The sequence below is a fragment of the Lingula anatina genome, chromosome 5 (assembly GCF_051362555.1).
Source record: "Lingula anatina isolate TDL-2025a chromosome 5, LinAna3.0, whole genome shotgun sequence".
Lineage (NCBI taxonomy): Eukaryota > Metazoa > Brachiopoda > Lingulata > Lingulida > Lingulidae > Lingula > Lingula anatina.
Window position 1 is genome coordinate 25,206,714 of NC_141771.1, and position 19,057 is coordinate 25,225,770.

The 19,057-nt window shown below is 38.9% G+C and overlaps 1 protein-coding gene across 1 annotated transcript in view; it reads left to right on the plus strand.

Annotated features, from left to right (window-relative positions):
* LOC106151007 (uncharacterized) overlaps positions 1 to 19,057 on the plus strand; it is a 52,036-nt gene that overhangs the window by 14,166 nt on the left and 18,813 nt on the right. Inside the window, exons 9-26 of the mRNA XM_087014123.1 lie at positions 947 to 1,129; positions 3,153 to 3,323; positions 3,916 to 4,086; positions 4,289 to 4,465; positions 4,606 to 4,776; positions 10,364 to 10,534; positions 10,725 to 10,901; positions 11,567 to 11,737; positions 11,928 to 12,104; positions 12,770 to 12,940; positions 13,131 to 13,307; positions 13,971 to 14,141; positions 14,340 to 14,516; positions 14,681 to 14,851; positions 17,620 to 17,790; positions 17,991 to 18,167; positions 18,334 to 18,504; positions 18,705 to 18,881. Coding sequence (XP_086870249.1) covers positions 947 to 1,129; positions 3,153 to 3,323; positions 3,916 to 4,086; positions 4,289 to 4,465; positions 4,606 to 4,776; positions 10,364 to 10,534; positions 10,725 to 10,901; positions 11,567 to 11,737; positions 11,928 to 12,104; positions 12,770 to 12,940; positions 13,131 to 13,307; positions 13,971 to 14,141; positions 14,340 to 14,516; positions 14,681 to 14,851; positions 17,620 to 17,790; positions 17,991 to 18,167; positions 18,334 to 18,504; positions 18,705 to 18,881 — 3,132 coding nt within the window. The remainder of the gene's footprint in view (positions 1 to 946; positions 1,130 to 3,152; positions 3,324 to 3,915; positions 4,087 to 4,288; positions 4,466 to 4,605; positions 4,777 to 10,363; positions 10,535 to 10,724; positions 10,902 to 11,566; positions 11,738 to 11,927; positions 12,105 to 12,769; positions 12,941 to 13,130; positions 13,308 to 13,970; positions 14,142 to 14,339; positions 14,517 to 14,680; positions 14,852 to 17,619; positions 17,791 to 17,990; positions 18,168 to 18,333; positions 18,505 to 18,704; positions 18,882 to 19,057) is intronic.

The following is a 19,057-nucleotide window of genomic DNA, read 5'->3' on the forward strand; positions in this document are numbered from 1 at the left end:
GTATATATGAAGTGAATGGCCATCCACTTCATATATATAGCAAAATATGAGACCACTGAGACTGACCAGTGGTCTCACTGTATATATGAAGTGGATGGCCAGTGGTCACATATTTTGCTGTATATATGAAGTGGATGGCCAGTGGTCTCAGTGGTCTCATATTTTGCTGTATATATGAAGTGGATGGCCAGTGGTCTCAGTGGTCTCATATTTTGCTGTATATATGAAGTGGATGGCCAGTGGTCTCAGTGGTCTCATATTTTGCTGTATATATGAAGTGGATGGCCAGTGGTCTCAGTGGTCTCATATTTTGCTGTATATATGAAGTGGATGGCCAGTGGTCTCAGTGGTCTCATATTTTGCTGTATATATGAAGTGGATGGCCAGTGGTCTCAGTGGTCTCATATTTTGCTGTATATATGAAGTGGATGGCCAGTGGTCTCATATTTTGCTATATATATGAAGTGGATGGCCAGTGGTCTCAGTGGTCTCATATTTTGCTATATATATGAAGTGGATGGCCAGTGGTCTCAGTGGTCTCATATTTTGCTGAATATATGAAGTGGATGGCCAGTGGTCTCAGTGGTCTCATATTTTGCTGTATATATGAAGTGGATGGCCAGTGGTCTCAGTGGTCTCATATTTTGCTGTATATATGAAGTGGATGGCCAGTGGTCTCAGTGGTCTCATATTTTGCTGTATATATGAAGTGGATGGCCAGTGGTCTCAGTGGTCTCATATTTTTCTGTATATATGAAGTGGATGGCCAGTGGTCTCAGTGGTCTCATATTTTTCTGTATATATGAAGTGGATGGCCAGTGGTCTCAGTGGTTTCATATTTTTCTGTATATATGAAGTGGATGGCCAGTGGTCACATATTTTGCTGTATATATGAAGTGGATGACCAGTGGTCTCAGTGGTCTCATATTTTGCTGTATATATGAAGTGGATGGCCAGTGGTCTCAGTGGTCAAACTGGGGCACCTGCTCAGTAAGCTGTGGGGGTGGCAGTAGGAGTAGGACCAGGTCCTGTAGTGATCCAGCCCCAGCATTTGGTGGCAGCCCGTGCCCAGGATCACCTCCAGACACACAGACTGATACGGAGTCCTGCAATACTAATGGCTGTCCAGGTAATATATATATACTCATAGCCCAAGAGATATATGCTGAAAAAATGGATATTAACTTAATTCAATAAAGTTTTAAAAAAATATTATTAATTGTGTATAAAGGAACTCTTGTAGTACGGTAATGTCCCAAGCATTTCGATGGGCCCAGTCAATCCGACCAGAAAAATTATATTAAAAAATTAATTTTTCTGGGCTCAAACATTTAGTCAACACATAAAAATCATTGGAATTTTTTTCTTGTTCCGATTGTTCGACCACATCGTCGGCAAGACTCGGTAAATTTTCAAGCCAGTGAAATAGATGCTGCATGCCTCGGCCCTTTGTCAATTGTTGTCCTTTCAATAGCTCTCGTCAATGAGGAAGAAGCAATTAATTGAAGATCTTTTCTGGAACCGTGACATACCTGTCATTTCCTTTGTGCCCGATGACAATAACAGTGCTTATATATGGACATACAGTTTGTGCTAATTAAGCAGACTTTTGATTTTAGTTGTCATATTCAAATTCAAATAGAGCATACGTAGATCACATAACTTGTTTAAGTCTATTAAAACTATTCAAATATAAGTGACCGGGCATTGTTCACAACACCTGTCTCCGGGGAAATACAGTACTAGTCCCACTTGTGAAGCGCGTCATGAAAATGATCGCAGGTGAGGGAAATAAATAGATAGAAGTTATAATTGTCGTCTGTTTGAATGTTTAGTGCTGTTAGCAAATATTATACACAGTAATATAAAATATCAAAAGGAGAATAAAACGTGCCTGAAACACGTGTTAGGCGAAAATTGCGGCTTATCTTGCGTGACACTTCTGGTAAAATGCAATACTTCCGGAAAGATGGACGTTTTGGCAGATACCCCTAACAATCCGACGATATCAAAGTTTTCCATTGCTATATTTTAATCAATTCGACAAAACTGACATTTCCATGAAATTAATTAATTAATCTTGGTCGAATTGTTTGGCATATTACCGTACCAACCAGTAGCTGATTAACCTGATATATAGTAATTTATATTTGTATACTTTATTTTTATTCAGATAAGTTGGTGGACATTTGTTGTTATTGTTGTTTTACAGTCTGGATTAGAACTGAATGATATTTTTGTCTGTTGTCTCAAGTGAATGGGACCATCACTAGTGGGCTAGATTTGGTCTTAAAGTGCAATTTAAGTTCACAAGTGATCTTACACGATCTTAATCATTACAGCAGTAGTCTTAAAATAGACTGAATCTGCTTTTAAGATCAAAAATGATCTAACATCTACTTATGTGGTCAAGCAGTTTCCTCCCCTCACCATGGGGGATACCTCCCCTAACAATAGAGGACACCTTTGTTCACAATAGACCTTTTTCATCTTTTGCGGAAATACAAAGTGCGCATGACAGGAACCGTGCACCACAGGGGTCATGGTGGTCCTCTGCTGTTTCCAGCATGGCAATGCTAGGTGTAGCTAGAGGATACCTCTGCTCACAATATAGGAGAATGTGTAAGGGGAGATAAATGGCTGTCAGAAATGGCCTTACTCACGGTTTAAAATCATGTAAGACTATTTGTGAACTTATATTGCACTTTAAGACCAAATCAAGCTCACTAGTGAAGGAAACTGCACCTCACCTTTCCTTCTCACCAACACTTTTCCTTGACATTTGTCTCGGACTTCTGAGTTAATCTTGGTCTACTCAACTAACATGACAAACATTAAGATTTAAAAAAAAAATGGTGTATCACCAGTGAGTACACTCATCACCTGTGTATGCTCAGGTAAAAGCTGGGAAGGTTACTTGGGCACTGAAGTGTGCGGTGCAGTGTGTTTTTAAGTACATGGACAGGGAGAGTGGAGTTGGCTTAGGAGACAATGTATTGAAATGACTTCCTATGAATTTTTCCCAAATGTGTAGAAATATGTAGCAGTGATCAAGTGAAGTATAATAGCTTTAAATCCAATTCTGAGGGTTTAAAGCTGAAACACATAACGTGTACCAGTGTACCACATATTGTTCTTTTGATGGTTTTTAGTTGATGGAAACTGGGGAGGTTGGACATCATGGAGCAACTGTAGCAGGACATGTGGGGGAGGCGTAAGGTTTAAATCACGTGAGTGTAATAACCCAATGCCTTCCAATGGTGGGGTGTCCTGTCCTGGATCCAGTAATCTGACAGAGACGTGCAACTCACAAGGCTGCCCTAGTAAGTGACTGTATCTTTCTTGATTAAGATATTGGAATAGTAAATGGATATAAAATAGTTATACAGGCATGCGTACAAATGATATGATTTTATAGTCAAATTATCATATTACCTTGATTAAACTTTTAAGCATTGGAATGTGTCATTCTATTTCAAGACTGTATTAATTTTCTGCAACAAAAGTGCTAATTTTTGGGGGTAAATGAATTGATTTTTACTAAGATTATAATAACTAGCCAGGAACAGATGACTCAAACCTAGCTACACTGATTTTATAACTATAACTGGAAATAAACTACCACAGAGGAGTAAGAATGCATGGTGACCATTTTCCCCCAATGATATAGATATATATTAAAATATTGCCCATTACTAAGCCCACTAATACTAAAGTTCACTGACCTGTTATGATCAAGCTGGGGCAGATTTTTTTAGCCAGACAGCAGACAATGAGCAAACTGGATAAAACAAACTGTATATACATGTGTACCTTGTATACAGAACATATTGTAAGGAGTTGCCATGTGTTTGGCTTATATCCATCATATCCCTCTGGGGATGTTGCTCATTTCTTCCATATGTTTATCCATAGTCAATGGTGGGTTCACAAATTGGAGTTCATGGGGCACCTGTAATGTCATCTGTGGTGTAGGAATCCAGTCAAGAACCAGGACATGTACCAATCCAGTACCACAAAATGGAGGTGCTGATTGTGTGGGAATCACACTGGACTTCCAACAGTGTAATACTCAGGAGTGTCCAGGTAAATTATTTGTTCCTTTTGGTGAGATTTTATCCATATGCAGTACCATTTATATTGTTTTATTCATGATGTATTAATTAAAATAAAGTATATATGCCATCTTGTATATTTAAATGTAAAAAAGTCTGCATCTATAACTGATGTTATGGTATCCAGCTGGTCAGTCTTCAAGAACTATTTTACAAAATACCTTATATTTCAGTGGATGGAGGATACAGTCAGTGGAGCACTTGGGGCACTTGTTCTTCTACTTGTGGAGGCGGCTCTCAAACAAGAACCAGAACTTGCACAAACCCTACTCCAGCTTTTAATGGCAATGACTGTTCTGGTCTTGGACCTAACTCAGAAACACAGCAATGCAACACACAGGGATGTCCAAGTGAGACAGCAACTTTACAAAAATTATTTTCAGGACAAGAATCAAATGCATTTTTTTCTTTTTTGTATTAAAAGGGAAAGTATATATAAAAAAATCTAGCATGTTAAATTCTTTTCATTAATAGAGCATCTCATTTGTAGTCAATGGTGGGTTCACAAATTGGAGTTCATGGGGCACCTGTAATGTCACCTGTGGTGGAGGCTCCCAGTCAAGAACCAGGACATGTACCAATCCAGTGCCACAAAATGGAGGTGCTGATTGTGTGGGAATCAGACTGGAGTTACAACAGTGTAATACTCAGGGGTGTCCAGGTGAGATACTCCTAATTTTACTCTCATTGAATTCAGGAAAAATCTTCAATCCATTTCATTATCTGTAAGATGCTGATTCTATTTAGGGTCATTATACTACAAAATAAGTATTTATTCCTCGAGTCAAGTTATAGTCTTTTTCTACTTTTTTTTTTTACTGAAGTTTTGAAATATAGGGTGTCCCATGGGCTATTCAAGACAGAAAAGACAACTGTGAATGAGAGAATGACAGACTTCAGTAACAGAACAAAAGAAGCAATATTAAGAGCTGTAATAAAGATTACCATTATTGCTTTGTCTTGCTCAGATCGTTCGTGATCTCCCGCTGACGATCTTCTGCTAATGAAGTCCCTTAAAATGTACAAATGAAATGAAAGGATATTTTAAAAAAATAATACGTTTCAATGGGGAGGGAGGGTTAAAAACAATCGATTACGATCTTCCACTGACGCTCTTTCACGAACTAACTCCCTTGAGTAAATATGAAAATTGCCTTCTCGTCTCCCTTAGATTGAGAACGATCTCTAGCTGACAATCTTCCGCAAACGAAAGTCATTGAACATTTATGAGCTTTCTCTTTTCGCTCGGATTGCGAATGATCTCCTGACGATACGAAAATTGCATTCTCGTATTGCCCTTTTGATAACGAGGTCTTTTTAACAAATATGAAAATTGCCTCCTCGTCTATCTTGGATTGCGATCTCTTGCTGAAAATTTGAAAATTGCCTTTTTGTCAATCAGCTTTGTCAGTTGCCATACGTATGAAAGACCAGAATGTGTCCCCTTTCACAAATTGGCGGTTAGTTTATTTAGAGTGCACCGCATGAAGGTCACTCTTGTCACTGCTGCATACAGTGTGGAATGTGTATCTTAAAGTTAACAGAAACATTTTATTGCTTTTTGTAAGCTGTAGGAAGTATTTTAGTCTTGACTGAATATAAGCGTTCACCACAAAGTAGTACCATTCATCTGTGACGCATCATAAAATCTGGGTACGTCAAATTACTCTAAGAAAATTTCTTACAATGTCCACAGCTGCCCCGACAAGCCAAGACGTCATTTTCCAAAAAATAAAAAAGTCATAAGCCGTCAAGCCCCCTTTGAAAATATAGGCCGTCCAGTGATGTTAGCAACCGTCCAAACGATGGCTGGACCGGTCGCTGGGAAAAGCCTTGCTCATAACGGTATATATATTTATCAAGGGGCTTTCTGACATAAACTTTGGGCACTAAGAGCGCATTCTCAACGAATTAAGCCAGGCTTTACAAAGCCGGTGACCTAAAAATGGCGGACGTACATGAAAGAAAAACCGCCTAATCTTTTAATAGTCTCTCAGCCTCCCCACACGTCGTCCCTGTGGGGTACAGTAATTAAATCTCGGCTCCGTTCGCCATGCGGAAGCTACCTGAGAAATATTAAGTGCGCATGCTCATCAGTTAAACTCGTGGTAAAGAAGGCATAGCGGCTGAAGGCGATCGAAAAAAAAAAGCTCTTCTGTTCTATTATCTTTGAAAACAGAGACGAAAAAGGAATAATTTGGCCCGTAGAGCAGCAATGAATCGACTATCTAAGGAGATAATATCACCAGAGATATTCACGGAAATATTAATGTTCGGAGCCGAGATTTAATTACTGTACCCCGCAGGCACGACGTGTGGGGAGGCGTGTGAGAGGCGGAGAGACTATTAAAAGATTAGGCGGTTTTTCTTTCATGTACGTCCGCCATTTTTAGGTCACCGGCTTTGTAAAGCCTGGCTTAATTCGTTGAGAATGCGCTCTTATAGATTGTGCCTGCTTGTATCGAGCTAAATTCTGAATAACAGTGTGGTAGGTACTGCTGTTCGATGTGTTTTGGTGTACTTATCCTGAGTTCTCAAAAAAAAAAAAAAAAAAAATCTGAAAAACAGAACACTTGGATCATTGTACTATCATGGCCGGGGCCTTCTTGCTATCCACTTTGTGATATCCACTTCATCGTCGGCTTCTCTAGGTTAAACTTACAGATGACATTACCCACCTTATATGCAAGTGCATGGCTCCCAAAATCAACCAATTATATTAAAGGATAAAATTCTAATATATCCAAGTTTAATTGTTTGTGCATTTTGTAGAAGTTGCCCATACCACCTTGTTAGTTTGGAGGGTTAAGCTGGATCAAGTCCGTGCAAAATTCTTTTAAGCTTTGCAGGCAAAATCAATCTTTCTTTATGTCTCTGGCTCCTGGTATAGCCCAATGATCAGATTTATCCAGTGCCTTAAGGTCTGCTGAAGCAGCTCTTTGAAAATAATGCACAGGTAGATTTTTACCTGAGATAAATATCGCCAGCAAGGGTGCATTCAATACACTCAAGACAAAGATTACCTGTGAACTGAAGGGCACTTTACCATTAAGAGGTAAAGGGATTTCCATCTAGATGGACGATTAAGATTGGACTTCTGATGGTAACTATAGTATTGTTTACCTCAGTTATGTGAAAGCTAACGAGAAAGGGTGTTAGAACAATGGTGCATATATGCAATTATACAGAGGATTTGTACATTCAGGTGACATTACCTGTTACTTACAATAGGAGGGGATTTTTGATAATATTTCTTGAAAAATACACTAAATTGATAGAGAATAATATCATGGTTGGCCAAAAAATTGTATGCACAGTGAATCCGTATGAATGCCTGGTTATGCCCCTTGTCAAAGACATATATTAATATATATTCACAGGCAATTTCGGTAACTTCACGTAATATCTTTTTACTGTAGGCTGTAGCTCCTAATAGTACATTAGGTAATGTCTAAAGAGGCAGCTAGAGTAGGCTTGTTTACTATTTTGATTAAGAAGCCATTGATTAGGAAGTTCATGAAGCCATTGTCTTGGTTGGATACTAAACCCAGCAGGCAAAATATGTTGTTTTAACACTCACTGAAACAACATTGAACCATAACGTTGATAAGACGTTGGATAAACATTGGATTTGAAATTTGACTCAACCTCAGATAACAACGTTGTATCAATGTCAGATAACAACATTGTATCAACTCCAGTTGTTAGACAACATTCTTGCATGAAAAGACATTGAAATGACTTGAGGGTAGGGTATAAAAGTATGGCTTTTAAGTTAAAATTTCCAAGGTTTAGATTAATATATATATATATATATATATATATATATATATATATATATATATATATATATATATATAACAAAGTCACAGTCAACTAAACCTGTCTATGTATAACAGGTTACCAAGAACTGTTAACTTTATTAATTCACTCAGTCACATTTACAGCAACTTATTCATCCTAGTGTTAGCTGACCTTGCAAGGAGTTCAGTTTATTGTAATGTATTTCTGAATAACAAGTTAAGAAAATTCACTAGTTCACTAAAGACACTAAACAACTGTCACTTTTACTTTTAACACTTTTTTTCATTATTTTGATAAAGTTAGTTACAGTATTGATAAACAAAGTATCACGTTTTCAACAATTAATATTTTAAAATATAATCCATGTCTGCAAGGTTGTGTCAATGACCAAAATACAACGTTGAGTCAACGTCACATTATTACGGTGTTTTGACGTGGCTGGATCAAGGTTGATTTTACTTTGAATTAAGGTAGATCAACGGCAATTCAATGTATCAACCTGTTTTCAACGTTGATCCTAGGTGACTATGCCTTTTGGGAAGGGTGTAATAGTCAGCATATTGTCAGAATGAACCTGGGCAAGTGACAAGTGAACATTAAATGATTGAAACTGGTTATTGTTGTCAGCATTGGATTTCCTCATAGCGATCTACACCTAACTATTTTGACCACGAACTTGTAAGGTAATATCAATGTGTTATCCAAATTGAAAGCCTTCAATGGTGTCCGTATTTCAAGCCTTTTTCTAAATTGAATTCATTACTAAATTTTTCGCAGTTCCTGTTGCAAACCATTTCCTGATGACTATATGAAAACTGCCTTCTAGCATGGACAAAAAGTCCAAGCTTCTAGGCTTGCTCGGATTGCTGACAATCTCTTGCTGACAAATGCAGTTACAAAGTCCCTTGAAGTAGTGTGGAAATTGCCTTATCGTCGTGCTCAGATCGCTCACGATCTCCCATTGACGCTCTTCCAGTCCCTTGAACAAATATGAAAATGGCCTTTCTGTCTTGCTCAAATTGCTAACGAATAGATGATAACTGCCTTTTCAGTTTAGTCTAGATTACCTATCACTCGTGTGTTTCTTTGAAGATGGTTTAAATTACAAAATGTAAACACTTTTCAAATGTGTACATTAGCGCAACTATGTGCCAGCTAATCAGTTGCATTGTTGAAAAGCTGCTGGTCAAGATTGGGTTGCCTAAGCTAAAAAGTGGACATTGAGCCCTGCACCCCCCACAACCTAGTATATTTGATCGCATCTCGGTCATCTTGGTCGCAGCACACGGCAGAGAGAGACCATAATACACAGTTGGGCTGCTGTGGTGAAGGATACCTGTGTGCCGCACATACCGATCTGTGGTCGTAGTGGCCTTCCTGCACGGCAGAGAGAAGTCGTAATGCCGAGTTCGGCTTCTGCAGTGAAGGCTACATATGCGTCGAAGACACCAACCCGCGCATGGCGACATGAGAATACACTCGTGCATAAAGCTCCGCCCGACTTCAACGGTAATCACAGATAAAGGCTACTTGTACGTTCGCCATAGACACTGATTGGCTGTTGTGTTGGTTTCAGTGCATAGAAAGGAGCAACGGTAACACTAAGCTACCACAGTAAAGATTATCTGGCCATGGTAGACTATAATCCCCTGCTGTCTCTCCCTCCGTCCACATCCATTCTGAGTGCCTGGATCGTTTTTGAAAAACGACACTTGTTTCTGGCTGCCTGAATCGCTTTTGCAAAAGGACACTACTTATAATGATGCTGCTCTGCGTCCCTAGCCAACAGTACCGCTTGTTATCTAGAAACTTGGGTTGTACACAGTGATCGGGTGAAAGTATGTGTATTACTGACACTCACCCAATTACCGACACTCACCCATCACACATTATGGTAACTCTAAATAGATCCTCGGGAGAAGATAACATAAGGCCTAGCAATGGACAGACAACTTCCAGTCAAAATTGACAGAATTCCATGAAATTTGAACGTTTGGAAGTTCTGAGCACCTCCATTTCTTGAATTTCGGCCAAAACGAACTTTTCCCAAATTTAATTGTTTTCAACTGTTCGAAATTCATGGCACATTACCATACACTGATTTTATAACTGTAACTGGAAATAAACTACCACAGAGGAGTAAGAATGCATGGTGACCATTTTCCCCTCGATATATATATATATATATATATATATATATATATATATATATATATTGCCCATTACTAAGCCCACTAATACTAAAGTTCACTGACCTGTTATGATCAAGCTGGGGCAGATTTTTTAGCCAGACAGCAGACAATGAGCAAACTGGATAAAAGAAACTGTATATACATGTGTACCTTGTATACAGAACATATTGTAAGGAGTTGCCATGTGTTTGGCTTATATCCATCATATCCCTCTGGGGATTTTGCTCATTTCTTCCATATGTTTATCCATAGTCAATGGTGGGTTCACAAATTGGAGTTCATGGGGTACCTGTAATGTCACCTGTGGTGGAGGCTCCCAGTCAAGAACCAGGACATGTACCAATCCAGTACCACAAAATGGAGGTGCTGATTGTGTGGGAATCACACTGGAGTTCCAACAGTGTAATACTCAGGGGTGTCCAGGTAAATTATTTCTTCCTTTTGGTGAGATTTTATTCATATATATTGTTTTATTCATGATGTATTAATTAAAATAAAGTATATATGCCATCTTGTATATTTAAATGTAAAAAAGTCTGCGGCTATAACTGATGTTATGGTATCCAGCTGGTCAGTCTTCAAGAACTATTTTACAAAATACCTTATATTTCAGTGGATGGAGGATACAGTCAGTGGAGCACTTGGGGCACTTGTTCTTCTACATGTGGAGGTGGCTCTCAAACAAGAACCAGAACTTGCACAAACCCTACTCCAGCTTTTAATGGCAATGACTGTTCTGGTCTTGGACCTAACTCAGGAACACAGCAATGCAACACACAGGGATGTCCAAGTGAGACAGCAACTTTACAAAAATTATTTTCAGGACAAAAATCAAATACATTTTTTCTTATTTTCATGTATTAAAAGGGAAAGTGTATACAAAAAATCTAGAAGATCTGTATGTTAATTAACAAATTTTATTCATTAAGGCTCCGTTCACATGGAAAATCTATTTTCTAAAAATCTATTTTTGGTATCTTGTGATCACGGTCTGTGCTGTGGATACCCCACGGTGTAATAACTGGCAAAGCGAGCGAGTTATTTTCAAAGCTGTTATTAATTCTCGGCTGATTTCGGAGGAGATTCTGAAACCTTGACGCATGCGCAGTAGGAAGTTAGAAAGTAAATGGTGGTCGCGGTTACTTTGAAAAATGTGTTTGTCAAATTTGTGCAACAACAAGATGAAGAAGATGAAGAAGCTATACACACAACAGATATGAGTGCAACTATTACGATCCGATGGCAAGCGATGCATCAAGGTATCAGAATCTCTTCTGAGCGCAGCCGAGATTTAATTACAGCTTTGGAATTAACTCGCTCGTGCTACCAGTAATTACGCTGCAGGGTATCCAGGGCAAAGACCTTGATCACAAGATACCAAAAATAGATTTTTAGAAAATAGATTTTCCATTGGCAGAGCCTAATAGAGCATATCTCTACACTTTTCATTTGTAGTCAATGGTGGGTTCACAAATTGGAGTTCATGGGGTACCTGTAATGTCACCTGTGGTGGAGGCTCCCAGTCAAGAACCAGGACATGTACCAATCCAGTACCACAAAATGGAGGTGCTGATTGTGTGGGAATCAGACTGGAGTTACAACAGTGTAATACTCAGGGGTGTCCAGGTAAATTATTTGTTCCTTTTGGTGAGATTTTATTCATATATATTGTTTTATTCATGATGTATTAATTAAAATAAAGTATATATGCCATCTTGTATATTTAAATGTAAAAAAGTCTGCGGCTATAACTGATGTTATGGTATCCAGCTGGTCAGTCTTCAAGAACTATTTTACAAAGTACCTTATATTTCAGTGGATGGAGGATACAGTCAGTGGAGCACTTGGGGCACTTGTTCTTCTACTTGTGGAGGCGGCTCTCAAACAAGAACCAGAACTTGCACAAACCCTACTCCAGCTTTTAATGGCAATGACTGTTCTGGTCTTGGACCTAACTCAGAAACACAGCAATGCAACACACAGGGATGTCCAAGTGAGACAGCAACTTTACAAAAATTATTTTCAGGACAAAAATCAAATACATTTTTTCTTATTTTCTTGTATTAAAAGGGAAAGTGTATACAAAAAATCTAGAAGATCTGTATGTTAATTAACAAATTTTATTCATTAAGGCTCCGTTCACATGGAAAATCTATTTTCTAAAAATCTATTTTTGGTATCTTGTGATCACGGTCTGTGCTGTGGATACCCCACGGTGTAATAACTGGCAAAGCGAGCGAGTTATTTTCAAAGCTGTTATTAATTCTCGGCTGATTTCGGAGGAGATTCTGAAACCTTGACGCATGCGCAGTAGGAAGTTAGAAAGTAAATGGTGGTCGCGGTTACTTTGAAAAATGTGTTTGTCAAATTTGTGCAACAACAAGATGAAGAAGATGAAGAAGCTATACACACAACAGATATGAGTGCAACTATTACGATCCGATGGCAAGCGATGCATCAAGGTATCAGAATCTCTTCTGAGCGCAGCCGAGATTTAATTACAGCTTTGGAATTAACTCGCTCGTGCTACCAGTAATTACGCTGCAGGGTATCCAGGGCAAAGACCTTGATCACAAGATACCAAAAATAGATTTTTAGAAAATACATTTTCCATTGGCAGAGCCTAATAGAGCATATCTCTACACTTTTCATTTGTAGTCAATGGTGGGTTCACAAATTGGAGTTCATGGGGTACCTGTAATGTCACCTGTGGTGGAGGCTCCCAGTCAAGAACCAGGACATGTACCAATCCAGTACCACAAAATGGAGGTGCTGATTGTGTGGGAATCAGACTGGAGTTACAACAGTGTAATACTCAGGGGTGTCCAGGTAAATTATTTGTTCCTTTTGGTGAGATTTTATTCATATATATTGTTTTATTCATGATGTATTAATTAAAATAAAGTATATATGCCATCTTGTATATTTAAATGTAAAAAAGTCTGCGGCTATAACTGATGTTATGGTATCCAGCTGGTCAGTCTTCAAGAACTATTTTACAAAGTACCTTATATTTCAGTGGATGGAGGATACAGTCAGTGGAGCACTTGGGGCACTTGTTCTTCTACTTGTGGAGGCGGCTCTCAAACAAGAACCAGAACTTGCACAAACCCTACTCCAGCTTTTAATGGCAATGACTGTTCTGGTCTTGGACCTAACTCAGAAACACAGCAATGCAACACACAGGGATGTCCAAGTGAGACAGCAATTTTACAAACATTATTTTCAGGACAAAAATCAAATACATTTTTTCTTATTTTCTTGTATTGAAAGGGAAAGTGTATACAAAAATTCTAGAAGATCTGTATGTTAACAAATTTTATTCATTAAGGCTCTGTTCAGATGGAAAATTTATTTTATAAAAATCTATTTTCGGTATCTTGTGATCACGGTCTTTGCTCTGGATACCCCGCGGCGTAATTACTGGCAAAGCGAGCGAGTTATTTTCAAGGCTGTTATTAATTCTCGGCTGTGCTCGGAGGAGATTCTGATACCTTGACGCATGCATAGTAGGAAGTTAGAAAGTAAATGGTGGTCGTGGTTGCTTTGAAATATGTTTTTGTCGAATTTGTGCAACAACAAGATGAAGAAGATGAAGAAGCTATACACACAACAGATATGAGTGCAACTGTTACGATCCAATGGCAAGCAATGCATCAAGGTATCAGAATCTCTTCGGAGCGCAGTCGAGATTTAATTACAGCTTTGGAATTAACTTGCTCGTGCTGCCAGTAATTACGCTGCAGGGTATCTAGGGCACAGACCGTGATCACAAGATACCAAAAATAGATTTTTAGAAAATAGATTTTCCATGTGAACAGAGCCTAATAGAGCATATCTCTACACTTCTCATTTGTAGTCAATGGTGGGTTCACAAATTGGAGTTCATGGGGCACCTGTAATGTCACCTGTGGTGGAGGCTCCCAGTCAAGAACCAGGACATGTACCAATCCAGTACCACAAAATGGAGGTGCTGATTGTGTGGGAATCAGACTGGAGTTACAACAGTGTAATACTCAGGGGTGTCCAGGTAAATTATATGGTTCTTTTAGTGAGATTTTATTCATATGCAGTACCATTAATGTTGTTTTATTCATGATGTATTAATTAAAATAAAGTATGCCATCTTGTATATTTAAATGTGAAAAAGTCTGCAGCTATAACTGATGTTATGGTATCCAGCTGGTCAGTCTTCAAGAACTATTGTACAAAATACCTTATATTTCAGTGGATGGAGGATACAGTCAGTGGAGCACTTGGGGCACTTGTTCTTCTACATGTGGAGGTGGCTCTCAAACAAGAACCAGAACTTGCACAAACCCTACTCCAGCTTTTAATGGCAATGACTGTTCTGGTCTTGGACCTAACTCAGAAACACAGCAATGCAACACACAGGGATGTCCAAGTGAGACAGCAACTTTACAAAAATTATTTTCAGGACAAAAATCAAATACATTTTTTTTCTTTTCTTGTATTAAAAGGGAAAGTGTATACAAAAAATCTAAAAGATCTGTATGTTAACAAATTTTATTCATTAATAGAGCATATCTCTACACATCTCATTTGTAGTCAATGGTGGGTTAACAAATTGGAGTTCATGGGGCACCTGTAATGTCACCTGTGGTGGAGGCTCCCAGTCAAGAACCAGGACATGTACCAATCCAGTACCACAAAATGGAGGTGCTGATTGTGTGGGAATCAGACTGGAGTTACAACAGTGTAATACTCAGGGGTGTCCAGGTGAGATACTCCTAATTTTCCTCTAATTCAATTCAGGAAAAATCTTCAATCCATTTCAGTATCCGTAAGATTCCATTTAGGGTCATTGTGCTACAAAATATATGTATTCCGCTAATGAAGTCCCTTGAAATGTACAAATGAAATGAAAAAAATATTTTAAAAAAAATTTCAATGGGGAGGGAGGGTTAAAAACAATCGATAACGATTTTCCACTGAAACTCTTTCGCGAACGAACCCCTTGAATGAATATGAAAATTGCCTCCTCGTCTCGCTTAGATCGAGAACGATCTCCAGCTGATGACCTTCCGCAAACGAAAGTCATTGAAAGAATATGAGCTTTCTCCTTTCACTTGGATTGCGAACGATTTCCCGCAGACAATACGAAAATTGCGTTCTTGTCTTGCCCTTTGGCTAACAAAGTCTTTTTAGCAAATATGAAAATTGCCTCCTCGTCTCTCTCTCGGATTGCGAACGATCTCTCGCTGAAAATTTGAAAATTGCCTTTTTGTCAATCAGCTTTGTCAGTTGCTGTATGTATGAAAGACCAGAATGTGTCCCCTTTCACAAATTGGCGGTTAGTTTGCTTAGAGTGTACCACATAAAGGTCACTCTTGTCACTGCTGCATACAGTGTGGAATGTATATCTTAAAGTTAACAGAAACATTTTATTGCATTTTGTAAGCTTAAGGAAGTAGTTTCATCTTGACTGAATATCAGCGTACACTACAAAGTAGTACCATTCATCTGTGACGCATCGTAAAAGCTGGGTACGTCAAATTACTCTAAGAAAATTTCTTACAACGTCCACGGCTGCCCCGACAAGCCAACATGTCATTTTTCCAAAAAAAAAAAAAACAGTTCTAAGCCGTCTAGCCGTCTTTGAAAATATAGGCCGTCGGTGATGGCCGCGACCGTCCAAATGACGGCTGGACGGTTAGCTGGGAAAAGCCTTGCTCATAACGGAATATTTATTTAACAAGGGGCTTACTGACACAAACTTTGGGCACTTATATAGATTGTGCCTGCTTGTATCAAGCTAAATTCTAAATAACGGTGTGGTACTGTTGTTCGATGTGGCTTGCACAGTGCATCCGTGCGTATGCCTGGTTACGCCCCTGTTGCAAACTATTCCCGCTGACTATATGAAAACTGCCTTTTAGCATGGACAAAAAGTTCAAGCTTCTAGTCTTGCTTGGATCGCTGAAGATCTCTTGCTGACGAATACAGTAATGAAGTCGCTTGAACTAGTGTGGAAATTGCCTTATCATCACGCTCATATCACTCATGATCTCCTATTGATGATCTTCCAGTCCTTTAAATGAATATGAAAATGGCGTTTCTGTCTCACTTGAATTGCTAACGAATAGATGATAACTGCCTTTTCGGTTTAGTCTAGATTACCTATCACTCGCATGTTTGTTTGAAGATGGTTTAAATTACAAAATGTACACACTTTTCAAATGTGTACATTGGCGCAACTATGTGCCAGCTAATCAGTTGCGTTGTTGAAAAGCTGCTGGTCAGGATTGGGTTGCCTGAGCAAAAAAAGTGGACATCGAGCCCTGCACCCCTCAACCTAGTATATTTAATTGCAGACAACAATCAGCGGTCATCTTGGTCGCAGCGCACGGCAGAGAGAGACCGTAATACACAGTTCGGCTGCCATGGTGAATGTAACCTGTGTGCCGCACATATCAATCTGCAGTCGTAGTGGCCTCCCTGCACGGCGGAGAGAGGCCATAATGCTGAGTCTGGCTTCCGCAGTGAATGCTATATATGCGTCGAAGACACCAACCGGCGCACGGCAAGATGAGGACGCATTCGCGCATAAGGCTCCACCCGACTTCAACGGTAATCGCAGATAAAGGCTATTTGTACTCTCGCCATAGACACCGATCGGCTGTCGTGTTGGTTTCAGCACACGGAAAGGAGCAACGGTAACACTAAGCTTCCACAGTAAAGGTTATCTGGCCGTGGTAGATTATAATCGCCTACTGTCTCTCCCTCCGTCCACTCCCATTCTGAGCGCCAAGATCATTTTTGAAAAACGACACTTGTTTCTGGCTGCCAGAATCACTTTTGAAAAACGACACTACTGATAACGATGCAGCTTTGCGTCCCTAGCCAACAGTACCGCTCGTTATCTAGCACCTTCGGCCATACACAGTGATCGGGTGAAAGCAAATGTATTACCGACACTCACCCAATTACTGACACTCACCCATCATACATTATGGTAACTCTAAATAGATCATCGGGAGAAGATAACATAAGGCCTAGTGACGAACAGACAACTTCCAGTCAAAATTGACAGAATTCCAAGAAATTTGAACGTTTGGAAGTTCTGAGCACCTCCATTTCATGAATTTCGGCCAAAACGATCTTTTCCCAAATTTAAATATTTTCTACTGTTCGAAATTCATGGCACATTACCGTACACTGATTTTATAACTGTAACTGGAAATAAACTACCACAGAGGAGTAAGAATGCATATGGTGGCCATCTTTTATCCCAGTGATATAGAGATATCTTAAAAATATTGCACATTATTAAGCCTACTAGTACTAAAGTTCACTGATATGTTATGACTAAGCTGGGTCAGAGTTTTGGACTTTCTATGCCAGACAGCAGACAATGAGCAACCTGGGTAAAAGAAACTGTATACATTGTATACAGGACATATTGTCATTAGTTACCATGTGTTTGGCTTATATCCATCATATCCCTCTGGGGATTTTGCCCATTTCTTCCATATGTTTATCCATAGTCAATGGTGGGTTAACAAATTGGAGTTCATGGGGCACCTGTAATGTCATCTGTGGTCGAGGAATCCAGTCAAGAACCAGGACATGTACCAATCCAGTACCACAAAATGGAGGTGCTGATTGTGTGGGAATCACACTGGAGTTCCAACAGTGTAATACTCAGGAGTGTCCAGGTAAATTATATGTTCTTTTTGTTGAGATTTTATTCATATGCAGTACCATTAATACTGTTTTATTCATGATGTATTAATTAAAATAAAGTATGCCATCTTGTATATTTAAATGTGAAAAGGTCTACAGCTATATAACTGATGTTATGGTATCCAGCTGGTCAGTCTTCAAGAACTATTTTACAAAATACCTTATATTTCAGTGGATGGAGGATACAGTCAGTGGAGCACTTGGGGCACTTGTTCTTCTACTTGTGGAGGTGGCTCTCAAACAAGAACCAGAACTTGCACAAACCCTACTCCAGCTTTTAATGGCAATGACTGTTCTGGTCTTGGACCTAATTCAGAAACACAGCAATGCAACACACAGGGATGTCCAAGTGAGACAGCAACTTTACAAAAATTATTTTCAGGACAAAAATCAAATACATTTTTTTTTCTTTTCTTGTATTAAAAGGGAAAGTGTAAACAAAAAAATCTAGCAGATCTGTATGTTAACAAATTTTATTCATTAATAGAGCATATCTCTACACATCTCATTTGTAGTCAATGGTGGGTTAACAAATTGGAGTTCATGGGGCACCTGTAATGTCACCTGTGGTGGAGGCTCCCAGTCAAGAACCAGGACATGTACCAATCCAGTACCACAAAATGGAGGTGCTGATTGTGTGGGAATCAGACTGGAGTTACAACAGTGTAATACTCAGGGGTGTCCAGGTAAATTATATGTTCTTTTTGTTGAGATTTTATTCATATGCAGTACCATTAATACTGTTTTATTCAGGATGTATTAATTAAAATAAAGTATGCCATCTTGTATATTTAAATGTAAAAAGGTCTACAGCTATATAACTGATGTTATGGTATCCAGCTGGTCAGTCTTCAAGAACTATTGTACAAAATACCTTATATTTCAGTGGATGGAGGATACAGTCAGTGGAGCACTTGGGGCACTTGTTCTTCTACATGTGGAGGTGGCTGTCAAACAAGAACCAGAACTTGCACAAACCCTACTCCAGCTTTTAATGGCAATGACTGTTCTGGTCTTGGACCTAATTCAGAAACACAGCAATGCAACACACAGGGATGTCCAAGTGAGACAGCAACTTTACAAAAATTATTTGCAGGACAAGAATCAAACACTTTTTGTTTTTCTTTTCTTGTATTAAAAGGGAAAGTGTATACAAAAAATCTGGAAGATCTGTATGTTAACAAATTTTATTCATTAAGGCTCCGTTCACATGGAAAATCTATTTTCTAAATAATTAAA